Source organism: Phycodurus eques, chromosome 12 (assembly GCF_024500275.1).
Source record: "Phycodurus eques isolate BA_2022a chromosome 12, UOR_Pequ_1.1, whole genome shotgun sequence".
NCBI classification, from domain to species: Eukaryota; Metazoa; Chordata; class Actinopteri; order Syngnathiformes; family Syngnathidae; genus Phycodurus; species Phycodurus eques.
The window spans coordinates 13,187,184-13,206,274 of NC_084536.1; the positions used below are offsets into that span (position 1 = coordinate 13,187,184).

Below are 19,091 nucleotides of genomic sequence, written 5' to 3' on the forward strand. Positions count from 1 at the left end.
CCCCACCCTCCAAAATAAATAAATAAAATGTTTTGCTTTTTTTTTTTCCCCCAAGGGGCCACTCCGGGTGTGGGCATGGGTCACATACGGCCCGCAGTTGTCCATCCCTACTTTAGGGGTATCTTAGTAAGACAATCAATTACTACATTCCAAATTTTTCAGTAACTGAAAAAAAATAACCAATGGTCTACTTGTTGAGCTACAAGAACACTACAGACAGTGAGAACCCACAATTAAAAGTAACTTTTTTTTTTCAGACATCTTGTAGTCACATTAATTGGGCAGATTAAAAGATCTTGGAAAGGACTATAGTCATTTTTCTTTTTTATTGCCTTAGATTTAAAAAAAAAATTTTTGATCGCAAATTGAATTGGAACGAAGGAATGATACATGCATTGTTCTTGTGAACTCATACAAGGTTTATTATGGTCTCATTTTGCTGTATTCTTACATTTTTTTACTCTTAAATAAGTTTGAATGCTTTTGTTTGTCTTCAAATTGTTTTTCACAACCATTTCCTCGTCGAAAGATACAATTGGAGAGAACTACACCCACAAAACACCAGTACGCATGCGCGGAAGTTCAAGCATGCGCGGTGGAGTGACGTGTCGAGAAAAGTGTCAAACAAGAAGGACGTAAAAAAAAAAAAAAAACAGCTACAAAATGAACGAAAACTCTCCAGAAGCGGACTAAAAGTTGTTCATTTCAGTCGTCTCCGACCGATTGGATGCGCTAATCAATGGAGGGATATGTTCTCAAATGAGTCTTTTGTATGCTAGCTCCTCCTCCTCCGTTAAGTTGAGGAAATCGAGTTTAAACTCACATTTGACCGTCCAGCTAAAAGCGGAAGCTAACTGGAGTAGCATGGAAGTAGCCGGCCGATGGTGTTAGCTTCGATTCGTCCATTTTAGTTTCCAATTTTATCGTCACATATTTCGTCTCGACTCGCTACCCGGTTCTTTGGGCTGGTGGTGGAGATGTCTCGCAGGCGGCTGGACAGTCGCAGCGGTCCTGCCGCCGCTGGGCTGCTGGCCGAAAGTCACACACCAATCAGCGCGGAGCCTATGGACGCTGTGTTCGAAGTCACCGGGGAACTGGGAAGGTGAGTCGGAACACTTTATAGCAGGGGGTCGATAACTTTTTAAGGGGGGAATTCATCCAAAGACCCCACTCCTAAGATTAACGGCCAATCAAACAGAATTATAATTTATTCGTATAGGTATTAAAAAGTTACCCATTAAATAAAAAAAAGAAGTCCAAATATTTTTACGAAAATAAAAGAACTTTTAAAATAAATGTAATATCATGAGAATAAAGTGATATTTTTGTCATGAAAAAAAGTATTAATCTTTACAAAAACGAGAACAATGATGTATTTTTCCAAGACAGTCGTAATATTATTACATCAAAATCAAAATTTAACAAGAAAATAAAGCCATATTTTAACAATTTAATTTCAAAAATAAAATTTTATTCTAGTACTATTATGCCTTTTATTCTGGGAAAAAACATTAATTCTCTAAAATTTTGACTATATTCTCATGTCATAGTACTTTATTTTTGTAATAATAGCTCTTTAAAAAAAAAAAAAGAAGACAATGCAAGAATGTCAGACTTATTGGTCATTATGTATAAAACGTTCCCCTTATCTGTTACATTTTCTTACAAGTGTGGTAGGAAATGGAAGAAAATATCATAACACAAAACATTTTTGCTCTAAACATTTTTATTAGAGCGATATACAAAGTTTCATCTTACATCCACATGTTTGAAACTACTCCATTGAGGAAACTTATTTTGTACCATTTTAAAACTCTTTCATAGTCAAACAAAACACTGAGGAGAGATTACAATCTTTTTCTACTTAAGCGTAATTTTAAAAAAATGCGGACCCCGAAGCTATGAGTCATGGTTCCCTGAGGGTCCCAGGAACTCATTTTGAGCACAAAGCAGAGGGTCACCTCTGCTTTATTGAACCCTAGAACTTCAAACTATCTGCCTGAAATGATGAAAACAGAGATTTTGTTGAGCGTTATTATTAGTTTTCACTTTCCACAGTACAGTACAAGGCGGTTTCATGTTACTGTAGTTCAAATCTAGGTCACTTTTACACGCTGTACTTGCATTGCAGCATCCTTGATTGGTAAACATGAACTTTGTTCAACCAGTTCTAGCGGTTTGCCTCATCCAGGTTTAATTTCTGTTATTTCTGCAGTCATAACTATGACATCATGACAACTTGATGGGAGCAGCTTCTTATCCACTTTACATGCATTTAGTGTCACATTTCCACCATTATTAATGTGAGAATTGCCCTTCAGGGGGGCCTGAAAATACTGGAAACCTTACCAATTTTTGCAGACGTGACTATCCAAGGGGTCCCAAAACTCAGTCAGTAGCGGCCCCCAGCAATGGATTGGTTTTCACCCAATCAGAGCTCGCTGGTTTTCATGTTGGTTACACCATGCCTGAAAATTCACCTATTTTAGCAAGCACTTCTATCCTGATTTAATTATTCCTAATATTAATTCAGTCGCACCCCCTAGTCAAAGTCAAGAAAATTAGTTTTTCACCCATAGAGAGAATTCTTTGATTAATTGTAACAAAACACACAATCGCTCCTTTCTCGTCCTCCAAGGGGCAAGTTTGCGGTGGTGAAGCGCTGCGTGGAGAAAGCCACAGGCAAAGTGTTTGCAGCAAAGTTCCTACGAAAAAGGAGGCGGGGTCGTGACTGCCGGGCCGAGGTAGTCCATGAGATGGCAGTCCTGGAGACGGCCCGGAACAATCCAAGGGTGGTCAACCTGCACGCCGCTTATGAGACGGATCACGACATCGTCCTCGTGCTAGAATAGTGAGTAAAAACAAAAGTGAAGTTACAAAATATTCAGTTCACATGAAGAAATCAGCCTTGTTTCCTGGCTTCATTCTGTTGCCATCATAACTGCCATCATAACCGAAACTGAGATTCCTTTGAAGGACTTGAATACACACTAACTGTTCTTGAGGTGATGTTTGTCAGTGTGTGTGTTGACTTTTCAACAATACACACACCCTATATGTACTTGATGGAGGAAACTCTATGGTCACTCCCGCACAGCATAAACAAAACAAATATTTATTTATCCAAAGAAAATTTAAAGAAAGTTTAACCTAGTGATTTATTTCGGAGCTTTTCCAATGGTGAATCACATTAAGTCACTGCTACATGAAAAAGGTGTCTTGCAAAGCATGAGCCGTCGTGGTTTGTAGGCCTGTATTCCCACTTGACAGGCACTGTTGGGTTTAAAACAATTCCCTGGTGTCGTAGAAATGACATGCTTTTGTCAAAATACCTCAAGGATCAAGAGTTACCGCTCACCGTTCACCTTTTTATAGCCTCGCTGAAATCAGCCCATTCTGAGGGGGGGCAGTCCTATCTCATGCAAATAAGCCATTGCTCTAGTTACCAGATACAGGGGGGTGCAACCAGGCAGCTGGTTACTGCTAGCCCAGATTGTGAATAAAAAGTGAACCATAAAACGCATTGAATGGTATTTTCACTTGTAGTAGTTCACACCATCCGCATCTACTGTGGGGTGTGTCTATGCAAGAATCACTTTCGTTACCATGACGACAAAAGTGGAACTTAAGGGGTGGCTACTTTTTGAGGTTAAAAAAGTGACTGCAAACTGAGAAGCGCACGCCCCCATAAAATGGTAGAAGCATTGGATTGTATTTTTGTTTTCGGAAGCTTACTTTGTCCCCCTCTAATGCGGGGTATGCAAACCCAATAGTGGCTTACATTACCGTGACAACTAGGAGGTTGCTACTTTTTGATTCTAGATTCTACAAAAGCAAGTGCAAACTGCCAAGTGCCCATGAAGAAGCGAAAAGCATGGATTGCATTTTCATTGGTGGAGGCAGCACTTCATCACCAAGCCGTCAAGTTACTCATGAATTGATATGCTGATCCATGTATTTTGTGATGTGTTGGCAAACACTAATATCTACCACAAAATAATTCTATGCTTACGTTTTGGCTCTTACACAATTGTGTTTCTAACAGTGTCGTTTTGCCGTTTGAAAATGGAGGCTCTTCACCCAGCCTGCCTGCCAAGTCATGGGAGGAGAAACTTTGTGTAGGGGCAGGAACATGTAAATTTACAGAATGGCTCACGCAGATACATTTTGGGATATAGGCAGGTCACAAAACAGTTGATCATGTGATAGACTAGATACCCAACTATTTGTATTCAAGACATTATGAAGTCCATTTTCCATAATATGTCACCTTTTAAAACACTATCTCCCAACCAGCGCCGCAGGCGGAGAGATATTTGACCACTGTATGTCTGATGAGCTGCTGCCTGAGGCACAGATCACCCGTCTGATCAGGCAAACGCTGGAGGGAGTTCACCACCTCCACCAGAGTAACCTGGTGCACTTGGACCTCAAGGTGGACATCTGAATTTACTTTCAACATAAGATAGAATTATAAACAGGGGACTGACCGTTCCTGTGCTTTTTGTTTCACAATGACGTGAACCATCTGTCTCGCTCAGCCCCAGAATATCCTGCTGACGAGTCTTTCCCCTCCCGGGGACATAAAGATTGTAGACTTTGGCCTGGCACGCAGATTGGGCGCGGTTGGGGAGCTCAGAGAGATTCTTGGCACACCTGAGTATGTGGGTAAGCTAAAAAAACACAAGCGTTTACTGGCAACAGCAGCTGTAAAAGTTAGTTTCCAAGCAGGAAACCCCACTGTAGCAAAACATATTTTAAAGGAGACATACCATGCTATTTTTCTCAGAATTTAAAACAATTCCCAGGCATCTTAGAAAAATTCTGACACTCTGACCGTCTGTCATCTTGCTTATTCTGGTTTGAATGGCCACTTTAGCCTCAGTACAACACACACATTTTGAAAATCGGATGATGGGTTCAGGAAAAATTCAGTTTTTTGTATCGGGAAAAAATTGCCTTTTTGGGGAATGTTTTTATGTGGTATCACCTATAGAAAATCTGGTTAAAAAAAAAAATAAAAAACACCTTCAAATTAGAGTAAAGGAGTGTAACTTGATTTTGCAACATATCTGCTGAACCCTTTTTTTTGTCTGATACTCAGGGAGCTACCTCTCTGATTGGTTGACAAAATTCAGTTAAAAATATCCACTTATAAAATCGTACGGGCTGAAATTCTCAGGGATTCTCCCAAGTTGACGTATAAAAATTACTGTGACCTTTCAAATGGAGTGACTTCGCCTATAAACTCTACTTAAATAGTGCAAATGGAACATTATTTGTGAGAAGGGCAGAACAACAGGTCGTGCAGTTTGGTAATTAATAGTTTTTTTCCTGAATTTATTTGTAATGGAGCAGGGGTGCCCACACTTTTTCAGCAGCTCCTTTTAAAATGACCAAGACAAAATAATCTACCTACTACAAAAATGCAAAACATATCTTTATTTATAAATATATTGAAAATTATTTATATGAACGATATATGTTGGTGTACCTCTTTCACTGATCGACACAAAAATTGGGTTGGCATGTCTCGCATAACAAGGAAATAAGAGAAAGTCTCAAGCATCCATGCCCCAAACTAAACAGGAAGTGTAAGCCACTTTGTTTGAGGCATCGATTTTGGGCAAATTTCAGGACTCTAGCTTGTACTGCTGATGAACTCCTGTTTTTATTTTCTTCACTCAGCGCCAGAAATCCTGAATTATGAGCCCATCACAACATCAACGGACCTTTGGTAAGTGTAAAAATTTAAACCCAACAATTTTATTGTGATTTCTGTTTTTCATTTTTTTTAATATGCCGTATTTTTTTTTTCTCAGGAGCGTGGGGGTCATCGCTTACATGCTAGTGACGGGCGAGTCTCCATTTGCCGGCGACGACAAGCAGGAGACGTACCTTAACGTGTCTCAGGTTAACGTGGACTACAGCCGGGAGGCCTTCTCCAGAGTTTCTGAACTGGCGGTAGACTTCATCCGTAAGCTGCTGGTCAAAGCACCCGAGTGAGTCACAACAACAGCGTGTGTGAGCTCAGTCCCCAGAATAGAAGTCATTGTTTTGGAATGTAGTCCAAGAGCATAATGACATCTGCCCTTAGGGCGCACCAACATTTTGTTTTAGCGCAGCTTCATTTTTTATTTATTTAGTTTTTTAAGAGGTCACCTGCCAACACCTCTTTGCTCTCTCCATAACCATACAAACGGTTTGCGAGTCTTTTTTTTCACATCTCAGAATGTGCTTGAAAGTAGCAATTAGGCTGCATCTTCTCATCATCTCCACTTTACTGTCAGTCCCTTTTTTTCTTTTAAATTTCTCGTACAAGCTTTGTTTGAATTAATTCTTGCCAAGCTCTCCCTTTAGAAGCTTTGCTTTGGTTTGAGAATAGGAAGAAATTGAGATCTCTTTGGAAGCTGGCAAAAATCCACCATTGGGTTTAAGTTGGGAGACTGGGTTGGCCAATCTACATATTTTTTATTTATCCTGCTGCTTTTTTTGAGGTGGTTGCTCCTTTCAGTTGACTCTTTAACTGGAAAATGCATCTCTATATGGTTAAAGTGTGGAGATTGACTAAAGTCTTCCACTTCTTTTCCCCAAAAATATTGTGTTGCTCCTTTCAGAGGGGTACTTACTTCCTTTAGTTTCCTCTTCAGCAGGTAAATGTGCATGCTCTATAGGGTTTACATCTGGAGATTGACTTGGGCATTCCAAAACCTTCCGCTTCTTGCCCTATTGTTTTAATGTTGTGTTTTGGATCATTATCTTGCTGCTTGTTTTGGGGCTGGGCGTGAGGGGGTTACCCTGTTTAGTCTCCTCTTTAGCCGAATTAGGGTTTAAGACTGGAAATTGGGTTTCAATGATGCGTGTGTATGTTTGGGATTATGAGCTAGAGATGTAACAATATTCACGATATTTCTAAATTAAAAGTGCTTCGATATCGTCGTTGTTTCAGTATAAAATAATGAGCCGTTGTGTTTAAGATTTAGTTTTGGGCCAGGTAAACGCAGCCACACAGCATAGCCAGGCTACTACATCCAGACTACAGCCCTCCACTTCCTCATTAACTCATTGACTGCCAGCCTTTTTTCTAGGCGATTCCAAATGATTCAACTGACTACGGGCAATGTTTGTGCTACGGCTCTGATTGATTTTCCTTTCTTTGCTTGTTTTTCACCCATTGATAAGTCTCTGGCATGCACGTTGGTTACATCTTAATGAGTAAATGTTGCCAACAGGGATCGTCCCAGCGCCGCAGACTGCATAAGCCATCCTTGGCTGTGGCAGCAGCAGCATTTGTACATGAGCCCTGAGCCGGCTTCCACCCGCGGCGCCCGCGAGCGGAGCTGCGGCACCAAGTGGGCGGCGCCTCCACCCGAAGACCCCGAGGACAAGGAGAACTTCCTGGAGTCGTCGTCGCCGCCGCATTCCCAAGCCAAACGCTTCCGCTTGGACGAGGAGGCGCTTCTTGGAGACGGTGACTTGTGAAAAGAAAAAGGAAATAGCTTTTAAATTGGTTTTAAGACCAACAAGTGACTTTTTTTATACTCCACTTAATTTGTTAATTGCAAGATTAACACAAGCCAAAGATAATCATCTTACTGATCCACCGTCGTTGGGTTTTGTCATCCCATTTGTCGCCATTGTGTCGAACTGGAACTGTTATTAGAACTGCAAGATGATGGCTCATGGGCAGTATTTTGTAGAAATCAAAGCAGTATATTCAACCTAGCTGTTTTACCGAAACAAGCTACACACATACTGATTTTTTAACGTCTTAACTGATTTTTTTAAAATTGTGAGACCTGACACGGTGTTTTAACTGTTCTTATAGTGTATTGCATACACACACAGAACGATATTTGTTGAAGTACCAAGAGTGTCCCATGAGAGGCACCATGGTGCCAAACTTGGTGTTGACATTCTTTGGCCCTGGTTGTTTTCTGAGTAGATTGGGAAGGAAAAATCACTGAGCCATATTATCCTCTGCTGGGGGTGGTGTGTTTAGTGACATCCCGTTTTATCACAAGTGAGGGACAATGCTAAGATTCATCCAGATTGTCGGTATTTGTGAACCCCTTTTAAAATGTTGGAATCGGTTGACCACACCAATAAGGAATTGCAATTGTGAGCATTGAGCATGTTAAACATTTACAATTGTGACTGTTTTATGAGCAGGGATGAAAAGTGAGTCTTGACACACCCGACACCAGAAGGATAATCGTTCAGAAACATCCGAAAATCGGTCCTTCGCTTACTTTGGTTGTATTTTCACTTGTAGTAATTTGCCTGTCAGTGTGTGTGTGTGTGTACACCGCTTAAGATGTTGAAAGTTGGTTGAGCACACACATAACAATTTGCGATCGTGAATTTTGAACGTTATTTACAATAGTGACTGTTTTCCAAGCAGATCAGGGTGGGTGAATCACTCAACACACCCCACACCAAGGGATAATCATTCAAAACATCTGATAATTGGACCTTTGCTGACTGTGTGTGTGTGTGTGTGTGTGTAGCATGCTAAAGATGTTAAAAAATGGTTGACATCACACACATGGATTTGCGATCGTGATGTTGACCATGTTTAACGTTTACAACTGTGACCATTTTCCGAGCAGATTGGAAAGTAAAAAATTACTATTACCAAACCATATACCACACGATAATCATTCAGAGACATTCAATAATCGGGCCTTTGATGGCAAAGGAGAGAAAATGCTCACATTTGGCCCAATTGTCAGTATATGTGTACCCTGCTTTCATTGCTGTATATACATATAGATTTCAAATTTAACAGTGCAATCTGAAAAACAGCCTTTGCCAGCACAAAAGCACATGTTTTGAATATTTAAATTTAGCTCAGGGGTTTTTAGAAGAAAAGTATATTTTAATCGTTCCGGTTTAGGCCTTTATGTATACTCAGTGTTAATCCGATTCTCAGGTGATCAAACGGAAGTTAATTCTGTCTTCTCAACTCATAACGCCACCGTTATTGTTGTTGTTGTTTTCCCTGAGCTTGCTATAACAGTCCTGCTATGGCTGCTCAAACAAGTTCCTCCCAAGTTCCTATCGTCCGCCTGCAGAAAAGAGAACCACCGTTTAGCACTTAACTTCCTCATGAACAAAGTTGTTTATCCATTCACGCTTCTTTTTATAAGGAAGGCTCTTTATGTATGGAGAGAGAAGGGAAAAAAACACTGCTCACTTGTGTTATTCCTAACGTCATTCCTATTGTTTTTATTTATGTGCTGGATTTATACTTTTTATTATTATTTGTATGTAATTTACAGGAAAGATGATGTTGAGTAAGGTTTTAGGTGTGTGGAATGGTGGAGAGTGGTGAGAAATTCAGGGAATTGAGAAGGTAGAAAGAAGGACTGGCTTTTTTATGTGGTCAAACTGGACGTGATGTCGATGGTTTTCCGTTGGAAGTATAGCGTTGAGGTTAAAGGTATGTGGGTGCGGAAAAGCTTTTTAATGAGAGCTAAATACTAGGTGGCCTTGGTATGGCGTGAAAGAGTGACTCGTTTCTCTGCATCGTTGTTTCTTGTTGTCTTTTTGTTGTTGTTTTCATCTCATACTGTCACCAGCCAACACAGTGACCTTTGTGTAGAGGGGCCATGTTCTCATCTGTAATGCTGTCATCCGTAAGAACTGGAAAGCTACTCTGAGAGCACAAAATCCAGCTCGTTTTCTCCAGATAGTTGACCCAAGTATATATTGTCACTCTTTTCTAGTCGTGCTGGACTAAGAAAAAAAAACTGCCTGTCAAGATATAAGCTTCAATGTCTTTTCACCTTAGGAGTTAAAGGAGACATATTATGCAAAAAAAAAAAAAAAAAATCTCTAAAGAACCGTTAGCCTAATAGCATAATTGTATGTCATTTTTGACTTAAAGTCCCAGTATCAATAAAAATACCAATGTGCTTGCTATATATTGTTTTTTCTTTGTCTGTGAAATTGTCAGTTATCTAAACCATGGTAATCTGTAAAGGTTGACTCAAGGCAACTGGATTCTTGTTGAATTATTTTTTTTCGGAAAAAATCTTTTAAAAAATGAATTGGGCAATTACGCTAGTAGGCTAACAAAAATGTCATTTAGAACAGTTCCCAGGTGTCTTAACATGTATGACAAGATTTTGTCAAAATACCCCAAGAATTATACAACACTTTTCACTCTATTTTCTCTGAGATTAGCGTGTTATTAGGTGGCGGTCCTGTCACACTACTCAGGGCTCTCGTTACCATGATCACTGGGGGCACGGGTAGGGCGTTGTGACAAGGCTAGCAGCTATTTGACTGAAGAGTGTGTGAAGAGAAACACAAGCGCCCATGAAACGACAAAAGCATGAATTATATTTTCACTGGTGGAGGAAGCACTTCATCACCAAGCAACCAAATTACACTTAGTGAAGCGGATCTGTGCATGTGGTACATGCAGCACTTTTTTCTTAATCCAAGTTCTCCAGCCACTACAATGACAATTTCACTGCACTCTTGTGTGTGCCGCTAATGCTAATGGTAATGCTAATCTGTGCTAACACTGCAGCTCTGCTTAGTGTTGGCTTTTTACGTGATAGCATTTCAGCCAGTGTAATCCTGTCGTGGCTTGAACGTGACTGATCTTCCCCCTGCCTAGCTTCCAAGTTGTGGGCGCAGAAAATTTATGTGGGGCGTGGTATTATGTAATTTAGCCGCACTGTTAGGTCACAATGCGACAAAATCAGAACAACTCGCTCCCAGGCACATTTCAGAAAATAGGCAGATGAATATACACAAGCCATTAAAAAGGCAGTTTTCCATAAAATGTCCCCATTAAATCTGAACTCTGCTGTTTTTCTGATACCTCACCCACAATTGACAAGTGTCTTGAAATGATTACTGTCAGCTAGATGGATGGCTTTCTCTGTAGGCTGTTGTTTTTCCAAGACTTGACAACTGGTGTGAACCGCAGAGAAGGCGGGCGGACCTGTTTCACACTCTGCTGAATGATGAAACACTTGAATGTGTAGACAGTGTTGCACTTACCGGCTGTTGTTGTTGTGTGCCATACTCATGCTCGTCATCCTCACAAAACCGAAGCCGAAGTGTAAGGAGATGTAAACCAGCCATCAGCACAAGCGCGTCTCGAGAGATGTTTGTTTATTTTCTACTGTTTCTAATTTAACGTATGAGCAATATGATTGCGACCACTTGAGAAAACAAGCTAATGTATTTTGATCAAGCACACACACGTTAATTAATATTTAGGCATCCAAGTACAAAAATGCTCATTAAAGATTGCAGAAAATATGTGACTCCTTTGTTCCATATGGTTGACTTTTGCTTTGAAGATGTTTTTATAAATATATGGAGATTAAAATGGTATTTGGTTTCTTTGGTACACCATAAATTACCAATAACATAACAGGTAGGTTAAGCTTCTTTTTTTTATGGCCCTATAGGAAAAATGCCAGAAATAAAATCGTTTTATGAAAAGATTTTTGATTATTAGAAAATCCCAGTTGACATAAACTTTTAGGGGTCACTTTGACCCACTACATCACCACAGTTGAAATAATGAAAAATGGCCACGTCGGAGTATTGGAAAATACCAGACATAAATTCACTAAGTTTTACATTAAATGTTACAGGTCAGGGGCAGCATGGTGGATGACTGGTTAGCACATCTGCCTCACAGTTTGGAGGACCGCGGTTCAAATCCAAGCCCCGCCTGTGTGGAGTTTGCATGTTCTCCCCGTGCCTGTGTGGGTTTTCTCCGGGTACTCCGGTTTCCTCACACATCCCAAAAACATGCACGGTAGGCTAATTGAAGACCCTAAATTGTCCATAGGTATGAATGTGAGTGTGAATGCTTGTTTGTTTATATGTGGCCTGCGATTGGCTGACAACCAGTTCAGGGTGTAACCCGCCTCCTGCCCGCAGCTAGCTGGGATAGGCTCCAGCATATCCGCGACCCTAGTGAGGACAAGCGCTGTAGATAATGGATGGATGGATGGATGGTTACGGGTCAGTTAGACCCACAATGTAACAAGTGGGTTAACTTTTTGTATTTTTTTTTTATGACCATGTTGAGAAATTCCAAAAATAAAATCAACACTTTTTATGAAACATTTCAAGTGCCATTTTGACTCACAACATAACAAGGTTAACCATGAAAACAAATACATCTATGACCACATTGGATTAGGGTTAGTCCCTGAAGAAAAATCAGAGCTTTACATTTTTAATTAATGTTTGACATTCTGTGTTAAATTGGGCTAAAGGTGTTCCATTAAATATAAGAATGAGTGTATACATCTAAAAAAACATATGTATATTAGTGTAAAAAAAAACATTTCTGCCCCCTTTTTGCTCCTTATGTCACTGCCAGTTCATGTTATATACCACCTAAACATAAAAAATAAATAAAAAGAAAACAAGGCCATCAGAAGTTTAATGCAATTATCTTTATTTCTTTACATTTTCTTCAATATTTCTTCTTGAAAGGGTCCATTTGACCCGCAACAGAGTATTTTAATTTTCACATTCCTCTAAGATCTTTGAACATGGCCATAAAATGGAATGATTAGCTTTGCTACATGACCGCCATGGTCATAGTGCACGATAGTGGGAAATATGACATGGAATTCCAATGAGTACACATTCATAGCTCCTTTCAAATGAACACACCACCAGACTAGAACTAAAGAAGACAAGAATAACATGCTTTCAGTCTATTCAGCCTACTGTTGACCTCATAATCAGTCGTACAATCTGAACTGAAGGAATAAGACAAGTCAACCAGTGTGGTTTCAAAGCCTGTAAACATAGCTGATCACGAATGTAAGTTTAAATGGAGAAAGTCTTGTGCGCACACAGCCTATAATTTAAATGAAAACACAGGGAACATTTTTTTTATTTATTATTTTTTTAAAATGGGTCAAAATGCGTCATTCTAAGTAAGTTGCCTGGAAAAACAACTTTCCACTGTGGGAAGGCGCTATTTCCAACAAAACCAAAGGAATTAAAGCTTACCCTTGCAACCCCTTTTTCCATGCTGAATCCTCAAAATGTTCATACTTTGAGGCAATTTAGCGTCACCCATCTATCGTTCCACCAGATGTATACCCTAGTACCTAGACGTGTACACACAGAGAACCAGACTTATTCACTAAGATCCATTAATATAAATTAAAAGATCCCGACGTATTGATTCAGTAGAAAGATTAAAACGGGCTCAGAATTCCTGAATGACCCTAAAGTGGTTTTCTATGGACGGTGATTCGTCCTCAAAATGGAGTTTGTCATACAGACGTGCCCCAAACTCCTCCAGGGTCTTCACGAAAGAAGCGTGCTCTCGCCCCACCCAGGCCCGCATGGGGTCTCGGACCTCGTAGGGCGTCACGTGGGCGTGGACCCCGATCCCGCTGGTGGCCAGTTGGCCCAGCAGCCTTCTGTCCGTCACCCAGGTCTCGCTCCCCCCTGGGTGGCCGCCATCCAACCAGAACATGTCCGAAAGGCTTCCGGCAAAGTCCGACAGGTGCGGGTCCGCCAGGGCACCGGCCAGCTCGTACACCACCTGGTTGAGGACCACGCAGCCTTTACTGAAACCCACCAGAGTCAGGGAGAACCTGGCGGGGGTCCCGGTGCCACCTCCCGCAGGCCGGATGGTGTTTGGCAGGCCGGCTCGCTCCATCCCGTGGATCAGCAGAGATCTGCAACCACAGACGAGGAGTGTAGTTAGTGCAGTCACATTAATGGTAAGGATTTTGGTTTTATAAGGCAGTTCGATTTTAACATGCATGACTTTTTGATAGTTTTATAACAAGCTGAGTATCTTTGGGGTTTCTTCAGGTAGTTTTATTATAACCTGCACAGGTTTGGGGAGTTTTGATGCAGTATTTATTTTAACCTGAGTAACTTTTGGGGAATTGCGGAAGTGTTCGTATGAACTGAATACAGTTTGGGGAATTTATGGTAGTTATAGTTCATAATGAGCAAATTTTGAGGTTTTACGGTAGTCATTTAACGTACAATTATTGTGGGATTTACAGAACACATTCAAACTTGTGCATTTTTTTTTTTTGGTACTCTCACTTTACCTCATCACTTATGGGGTTTTTATTCTAACCAGTTTTTAAGGTGGTGTTAATTTAATCTGATCAATTTTTGGTGGTTTTAAAGTTATCACTTACCTGTACAACTTTTTTTTTTTTTTTTTTTTTACACAGCTTTTCTGGGCGTTACGGTGGTAATGTCAATTTATGCGCACAGAAAATACTAAAGGCCAATTGCATATATTGTCACTCCTTCATGTGACACTTGGCTGCCCATCAAAGGAAGGAAATGAGATTACCAACCTGAGGTGGCGAAGTGCTCCACCATTGGGCGAGTACGGGGCGTGTTCCGGGGCGCCGAACATGTTGCTCTCCACAAAGTTGCGGTAGCTGCTGAACTTGTGCAGGTACATGCGGGAGGCGCGCACCACCCACACGTGGTGCCCAGGGAAGCGGCGGCCCAGCGTGACGCCCACCTGCTCCAGACTCCACGGCAGCCACTGGGCGCACTCCGGCTCCGAGGACATTTCCTCCTGGAAGTTCTGCACAAGCACAACACAAAAGAGACACTGTGATGATGGACTGTTATATTTTATTGCATTTGCATTTTACTTCTCATAATGGAATGGTTAAGAAATGTTCTCTTTTTTTTTTTTAAATGATGACCAGTTCCTACATTTTCTATTTTTGTTTTTGTTTTACTTCTGTAAAAACAGCTGTGACATTTTCTTATTTTTAATTTTACTTCTTTATTGGTAGACATTTTCCCCAATTTTTTATTTTTCTTATGTGAATTATGGACAGTTTTTCTATATTTTTTCCCATTTTACTTCTGATGATGGACAGTTATTTTTTTTTCAATTTACATCTGTGAGTATGGTTAGTTATGACATTTTCTTGTTTTACTTCTGATAATTAAGTTAAGATTTTTGTGCTTTTCATTTTATTCCTTTAATGTTGGGCAGTTATAAATTTTTTTTCTGTTTCTGTAATGACGAACAGTAACGATATTTCTCATTTTTTACTTTTTTTTCGTTTTATGTGGTTGTTTTACTTGTACTAGTTTGGCACTTTTTCCTTTTTATGATAGTTAAAATATTTTCTCATTTGATGGACATTTAAGACATCTAGTTTTACTTCTATGATGATGGACAGTTTTGACATGTCATTTTTTTAAAACTTGTGCATATGTGATGGACTGTTATGACTCGTTTTTATGAAAGCAAGTTAAATTTTCTTTTTTTAACTTTTACTTCCAATATTATTTCAGTGATGGAGGGCAGCTATTTACAGATCTTTGGTTTTCAAATTACTTCTGACGATGGCCTTTTTGTCATTTTTCAATTTTACTTCAAATGGACGATTATGACTAGTTTTTCAGCTTCACACCTGATGATAGACAGTCAGGACATTTTCTTGTTTCATTTGTTTTAGTTTTATTTAAGATTATGGACAGTTACAACGTGTCTCATTCTTTAAGGTGTATATTTCGGAGGATGGCCAGTTATGACATTTGTGATGATGGACAGTAACAACCTTTTCTTATTTCTCAGTTTTATTTCTGTGATGGACGACAGGTACGACGACATTTTCCTCATGTTTCAGTTTGACTTGTAATGACAAACTGACCTTGAAGCAGGTCCCGCAGACAAGAGCGCACTACGACTGCATCCACTCTGCTCCCCCCCCCTTTGTCCTTGATACCTGTGCTTACCTGAATGTCCCCGTGGAAAAACACCACATGCTTGCTATTGCTTGTGTTCTCTGCTTGTGAATCGTGTCCATTTCCGGGCCGTAGGAGGAGCAGATCGTTGAGCATGTTCGGTTTGCACCCGGGCACCGCCACTAGCTTGTGGATCCTCTGCGTGCTCGGACCTTTGGAGAGTCCAACTGGGCGGCTGCTCGATGCCGGAGAAGAGGACGGCACCACCTTAGTCGTCATCGTCGCTTATTCGGCTCCAGCTGTCACTATAACACGGTCAATCCTTCAGTCCAATGTAAAAGCATTTAGCTACAAGCACATAGTAGCCGCCTCGGTCGAATTAGCACCACATTTAGCTCCGAGGTGGCCTTAATGTAAGCTTATTTCTCTATTTTTATGTGATTTGCCCACCGAGAGGCGCTGTTTATTAAAAACGCCACCACGACAAACGGCCTCACTGCGCATGTCACTTTTACAACACGACACGGAGCATGCGCGAAGCCACGACGCTTCTTGACAAGCGAGCTTTCCAGCCAAAGATGACTCCTTCACATTAACTTCCGTTTTAACTTTAAGGCGACGAAACTAAAGACGAACTACATTCATCTTTATTTCATAAATTTAAATACAGTACTCTGAATATTTATGAAGCGATTATGACAAGACATACCATATTTTGAGCACTAGTGTTATTAATTTTTAAAATTATGTGACTCGATTTAGCAGGCGCGAGTGTGTATGAAAAGCAAGATTAGTCCCTCACGGTTACTTCCGAGTGCAACTACCAGACGAACTACGCTCGTCTCGCCAAATTCATTCAAAGGTGCTCCCCCAGTGACGGAAACTGTAAATTAAGTTTCAAGCATATTTTAAATAATATTAGTAAATAAAAGCACCTACACGCCACTTTTAAAAATGTTGCAGTATTTAGTGACAAGTGGACTTTGCCCAATCTCTGTACTCTCTACTGCCGCCGGCGATTATAAGCACCCAGCGATTCTCAAGTGCTCGGTGACTATAAACTCAATTTTACATTTAGTTTTAACCGAGACTGTCCCCTCTAAGATAACTTTATTTTGATTCTCACGCATTGCTCAGCCTTTCCTTGCGAGTTCCCACACGGAACATGTTAGATCCAGGACAGGAAGTGTAGCTGCCTAGCGCGCTAGGCAAAATGGCTAAGCTAAAGTGTTTTCCTTCGAGGCCACTAATCATTCATAGTGGCAAATAAACTACATTCATTCCAAGTATTGTTGTCTTCAAAGGAGGCCAAGGAGTAAACTAAACATCATGACAGTGAAGCCGTGCTAAGTGCTAACCGCTACAGCTAACGTGTTTAAAACGGAGGGACACGTGTGCTTAATTAAGTGATTAATATTTATAGTTTAGCTGGGGGAAAGAGACTAAGCAATTAACTAGAATGTAAACAAATTAAATGTTTAAAATAACCCACTGAAAACAAGTGAAAAGCACATACGTTCGTAACTCGGAAATGATGCAATACATTACCCCGTACGTCTCCTGTACAAAGAACGTATCGATGTTGAGCTTTCCTAAAACGAAGACAAACTATTGCTATTATGCAAACTATTGATATTGTGCTTTCCTCAAAAAACGGACAAACCATTGATGTTGAATTTTCTGAAATTTATTGCATTTTCCTACAGCAAAAACCAAACTGATAAATGTTACACTTTCTGAAAGAACACCACCATTGACTTCTCACTTTCCTAACATACATATGATTGATGTTGCAGTTCTGATCAAAGAAGACAAACTCTAGGTGTTGTAATTATATAAAGGAACACAAACAATGATGCACTTTTCTAAAAAGAAGACACGTTTTTATGTTATAACTTAATATTTATGTTGCACTTTTGTGAAAAGAAAAACTTGTCTGTAGTTTTATATTATTATTCTTTCATAGTATACTGTACAGCATTTGGTTTGATGGTACACTGATTCTAGAAGGAAGACAAACTAGTAATGGTTTTTCCTAAAATAATGAGAAAATATTGAAGTTGCACTTTCCTGAAAAGACCATCTACTCATATTGACACTACTTTTCTTGCTGCAATGAATAGAATCTTGCATTTGAGAAGTCACTACTTGTTTTTTTCCGTTTGATTTTAAAAGTCATTAAATCTGTTCTTGTTTACATAAGAGATAATCAGGTTTTACACCTCCTATATATACAGTGACGTGAAAAAGTATTGGCTCCCTTCTCAAATTCTTATATTTTTGCTTTGTTTCCCCACTTTAATGTTGAAGATCATCAAACAAATACACCCCAAGTGAACTGAAAATGCTGTTTTTAAATGGTGATTTCATTTATTCAGAAAAATAAACTATTCAAAGTTACCTGGCCCGGTGTGAAAAAGTAATTACCCAACTTGTTAAATCATGAATTACTGGTGCCTAATCACAATTTTTGGTTAATTTTCACTGACCACACCCAAGCTTGATTACCTCCAGACCTGTTCAATCAAGAAATCACTTAAACAGAATCTGTCCTGACAAAAGCCAGGCAAAAGATCTAAAAAAATAAAATTAAAATAAAAAAACGACAACAAAATGATATGATCCAAAGAAAATCCAGAACAGGCGAGAAACAAAGTAATTGACCTCTATCAGTCTGGAAAGGGTTACAAAAGCCATTTCTAAAGCTTTAGGATTTTAGCGGAGCATAGGGAGAGCCATTATCCTCACATGGAGAAAACATGGAACAGTTTTGAACCTTCCCAGGAGTGGCCGGCCTACAAAGATTACCCCAAGAGAACAGCAATGACTTTTCCAGGAGGCTACAAAGGAACTCAGGACAACTTCTATAGAACCACAGGCCTCCCTTGCCTCAGTTAAGGTCAGTATCCATGACACAGCAATCAGGAAGAGACTGGGCAAAAATAGCATCCAAGGCAGAGTTCCAAGGCGAAAACCACTGGTGACCAAAAAGAACATAAAGGCTCATCTTACTTTTGCAAAAAAGATCAGAATGATTGCCAAGACTTTTGGGAGAATATTCTATGGAGTATTATATGGACAGACAAGATGAGCCTTTTTGGAAGGTGTGTCTCATTACATCTGGCGTAAATGTACGTAGCACAACATGGGCATTTTACGTCAGAAAAAGAACATCATACCAACAGTCAAACGTGGTGGTGGTAGCGTGATGGTCTTGGGCTGCTCTGCTCCTTCAGGAATTGGACAACTTGCTGGAATTGATGGAACCATGAATTCTGCTCTTTCACAGACTATCCTGAAGCAGAATGTTCAGCCATGAGTTTGTTACCTCAAGCTGAAGCGCACTTGGGTTCTGCAGCAGGATAACAATCCAAAACACACCAGCAAGTCAACTT

General features: G+C 40.1%; 2 protein-coding genes across 4 annotated transcripts; one reads left to right on the plus strand and one right to left on the minus strand.

Moving 5' to 3' along the window:
• Positions 1-586: 586 nt before the first annotated feature.
• On the plus strand, positions 587-9,583 carry stk17b (serine/threonine kinase 17b (apoptosis-inducing)). Its single transcript, XM_061692791.1, has 7 exons — positions 587-1,102; positions 2,639-2,851; positions 4,297-4,435; positions 4,542-4,668; positions 5,689-5,737; positions 5,823-6,002; positions 7,233-9,583. The coding sequence occupies exons 1-7, from the start codon at positions 978-980 to the stop codon at positions 7,480-7,482; spliced, it is 1,083 nt and encodes a 360-aa protein (XP_061548775.1). The 5' UTR covers positions 587-977; the 3' UTR covers positions 7,483-9,583.
• Positions 9,584-12,384: 2,801 nt separating this feature from the next.
• Positions 12,385-17,288, minus strand: c12h2orf69 (chromosome 12 C2orf69 homolog). Of its 3 annotated transcripts, none has more exons than XM_061692794.1 (4): positions 17,245-17,288; positions 15,748-16,001; positions 14,337-14,575; positions 12,385-13,691 (listed from the first exon to the last, which is right to left on the minus strand). In XM_061692794.1, exons 2-4 carry the CDS (start codon positions 15,973-15,975, stop codon positions 13,214-13,216), a joined length of 945 nt encoding a protein of 314 aa, XP_061548778.1. In that variant the 5' UTR covers positions 15,976-16,001; positions 17,245-17,288; the 3' UTR covers positions 12,385-13,213. The 3 variants fall into 3 exon arrangements, with proteins under 3 accessions (XP_061548778.1, XP_061548779.1, XP_061548777.1); XM_061692795.1 differs by having other exon boundaries at positions 17,213-17,249; XM_061692793.1 differs by having other exon boundaries at positions 12,386-13,691; positions 15,748-17,252.
• Positions 17,289-19,091: the final 1,803 nt, after the last annotated feature.

Bases quoted from the DNA above. Each gene is read 5' to 3' on its own strand.
- stk17b (XM_061692791.1), top strand. From the start codon at position 978: ATGTCTCGCAGGCGGCTGGACAGTCGCAGCGGTCCTGCCGCCGCTGGG. The intron at 4,669-5,688 runs GTAAGCTAAAAA...TTCTTCACTCAG, and splicing joins TGGCACACCTGAGTATGTGG to CGCCAGAAATCCTGAATTAT. The intron at 6,003-7,232 runs GTGAGTCACAAC...TGTTGCCAACAG, and splicing joins CTGCTGGTCAAAGCACCCGA to GGATCGTCCCAGCGCCGCAG.
- c12h2orf69 (XM_061692794.1), bottom strand. From the start codon at position 15,975: ATGACGACTAAGGTGGTGCCGTCCTCTTCTCCGGCATCGAGCAGCCGC. The intron at 14,576-15,747 runs GTAAGCACAGGT...GTGCTTGTGCAG, and splicing joins TTTTCCACGGGGACATTCAG to AACTTCCAGGAGGAAATGTC. The intron at 13,692-14,336 runs GTTGGTAATCTC...CTGTGGTTGCAG, and splicing joins GGAGCACTTCGCCACCTCAG to ATCTCTGCTGATCCACGGGA.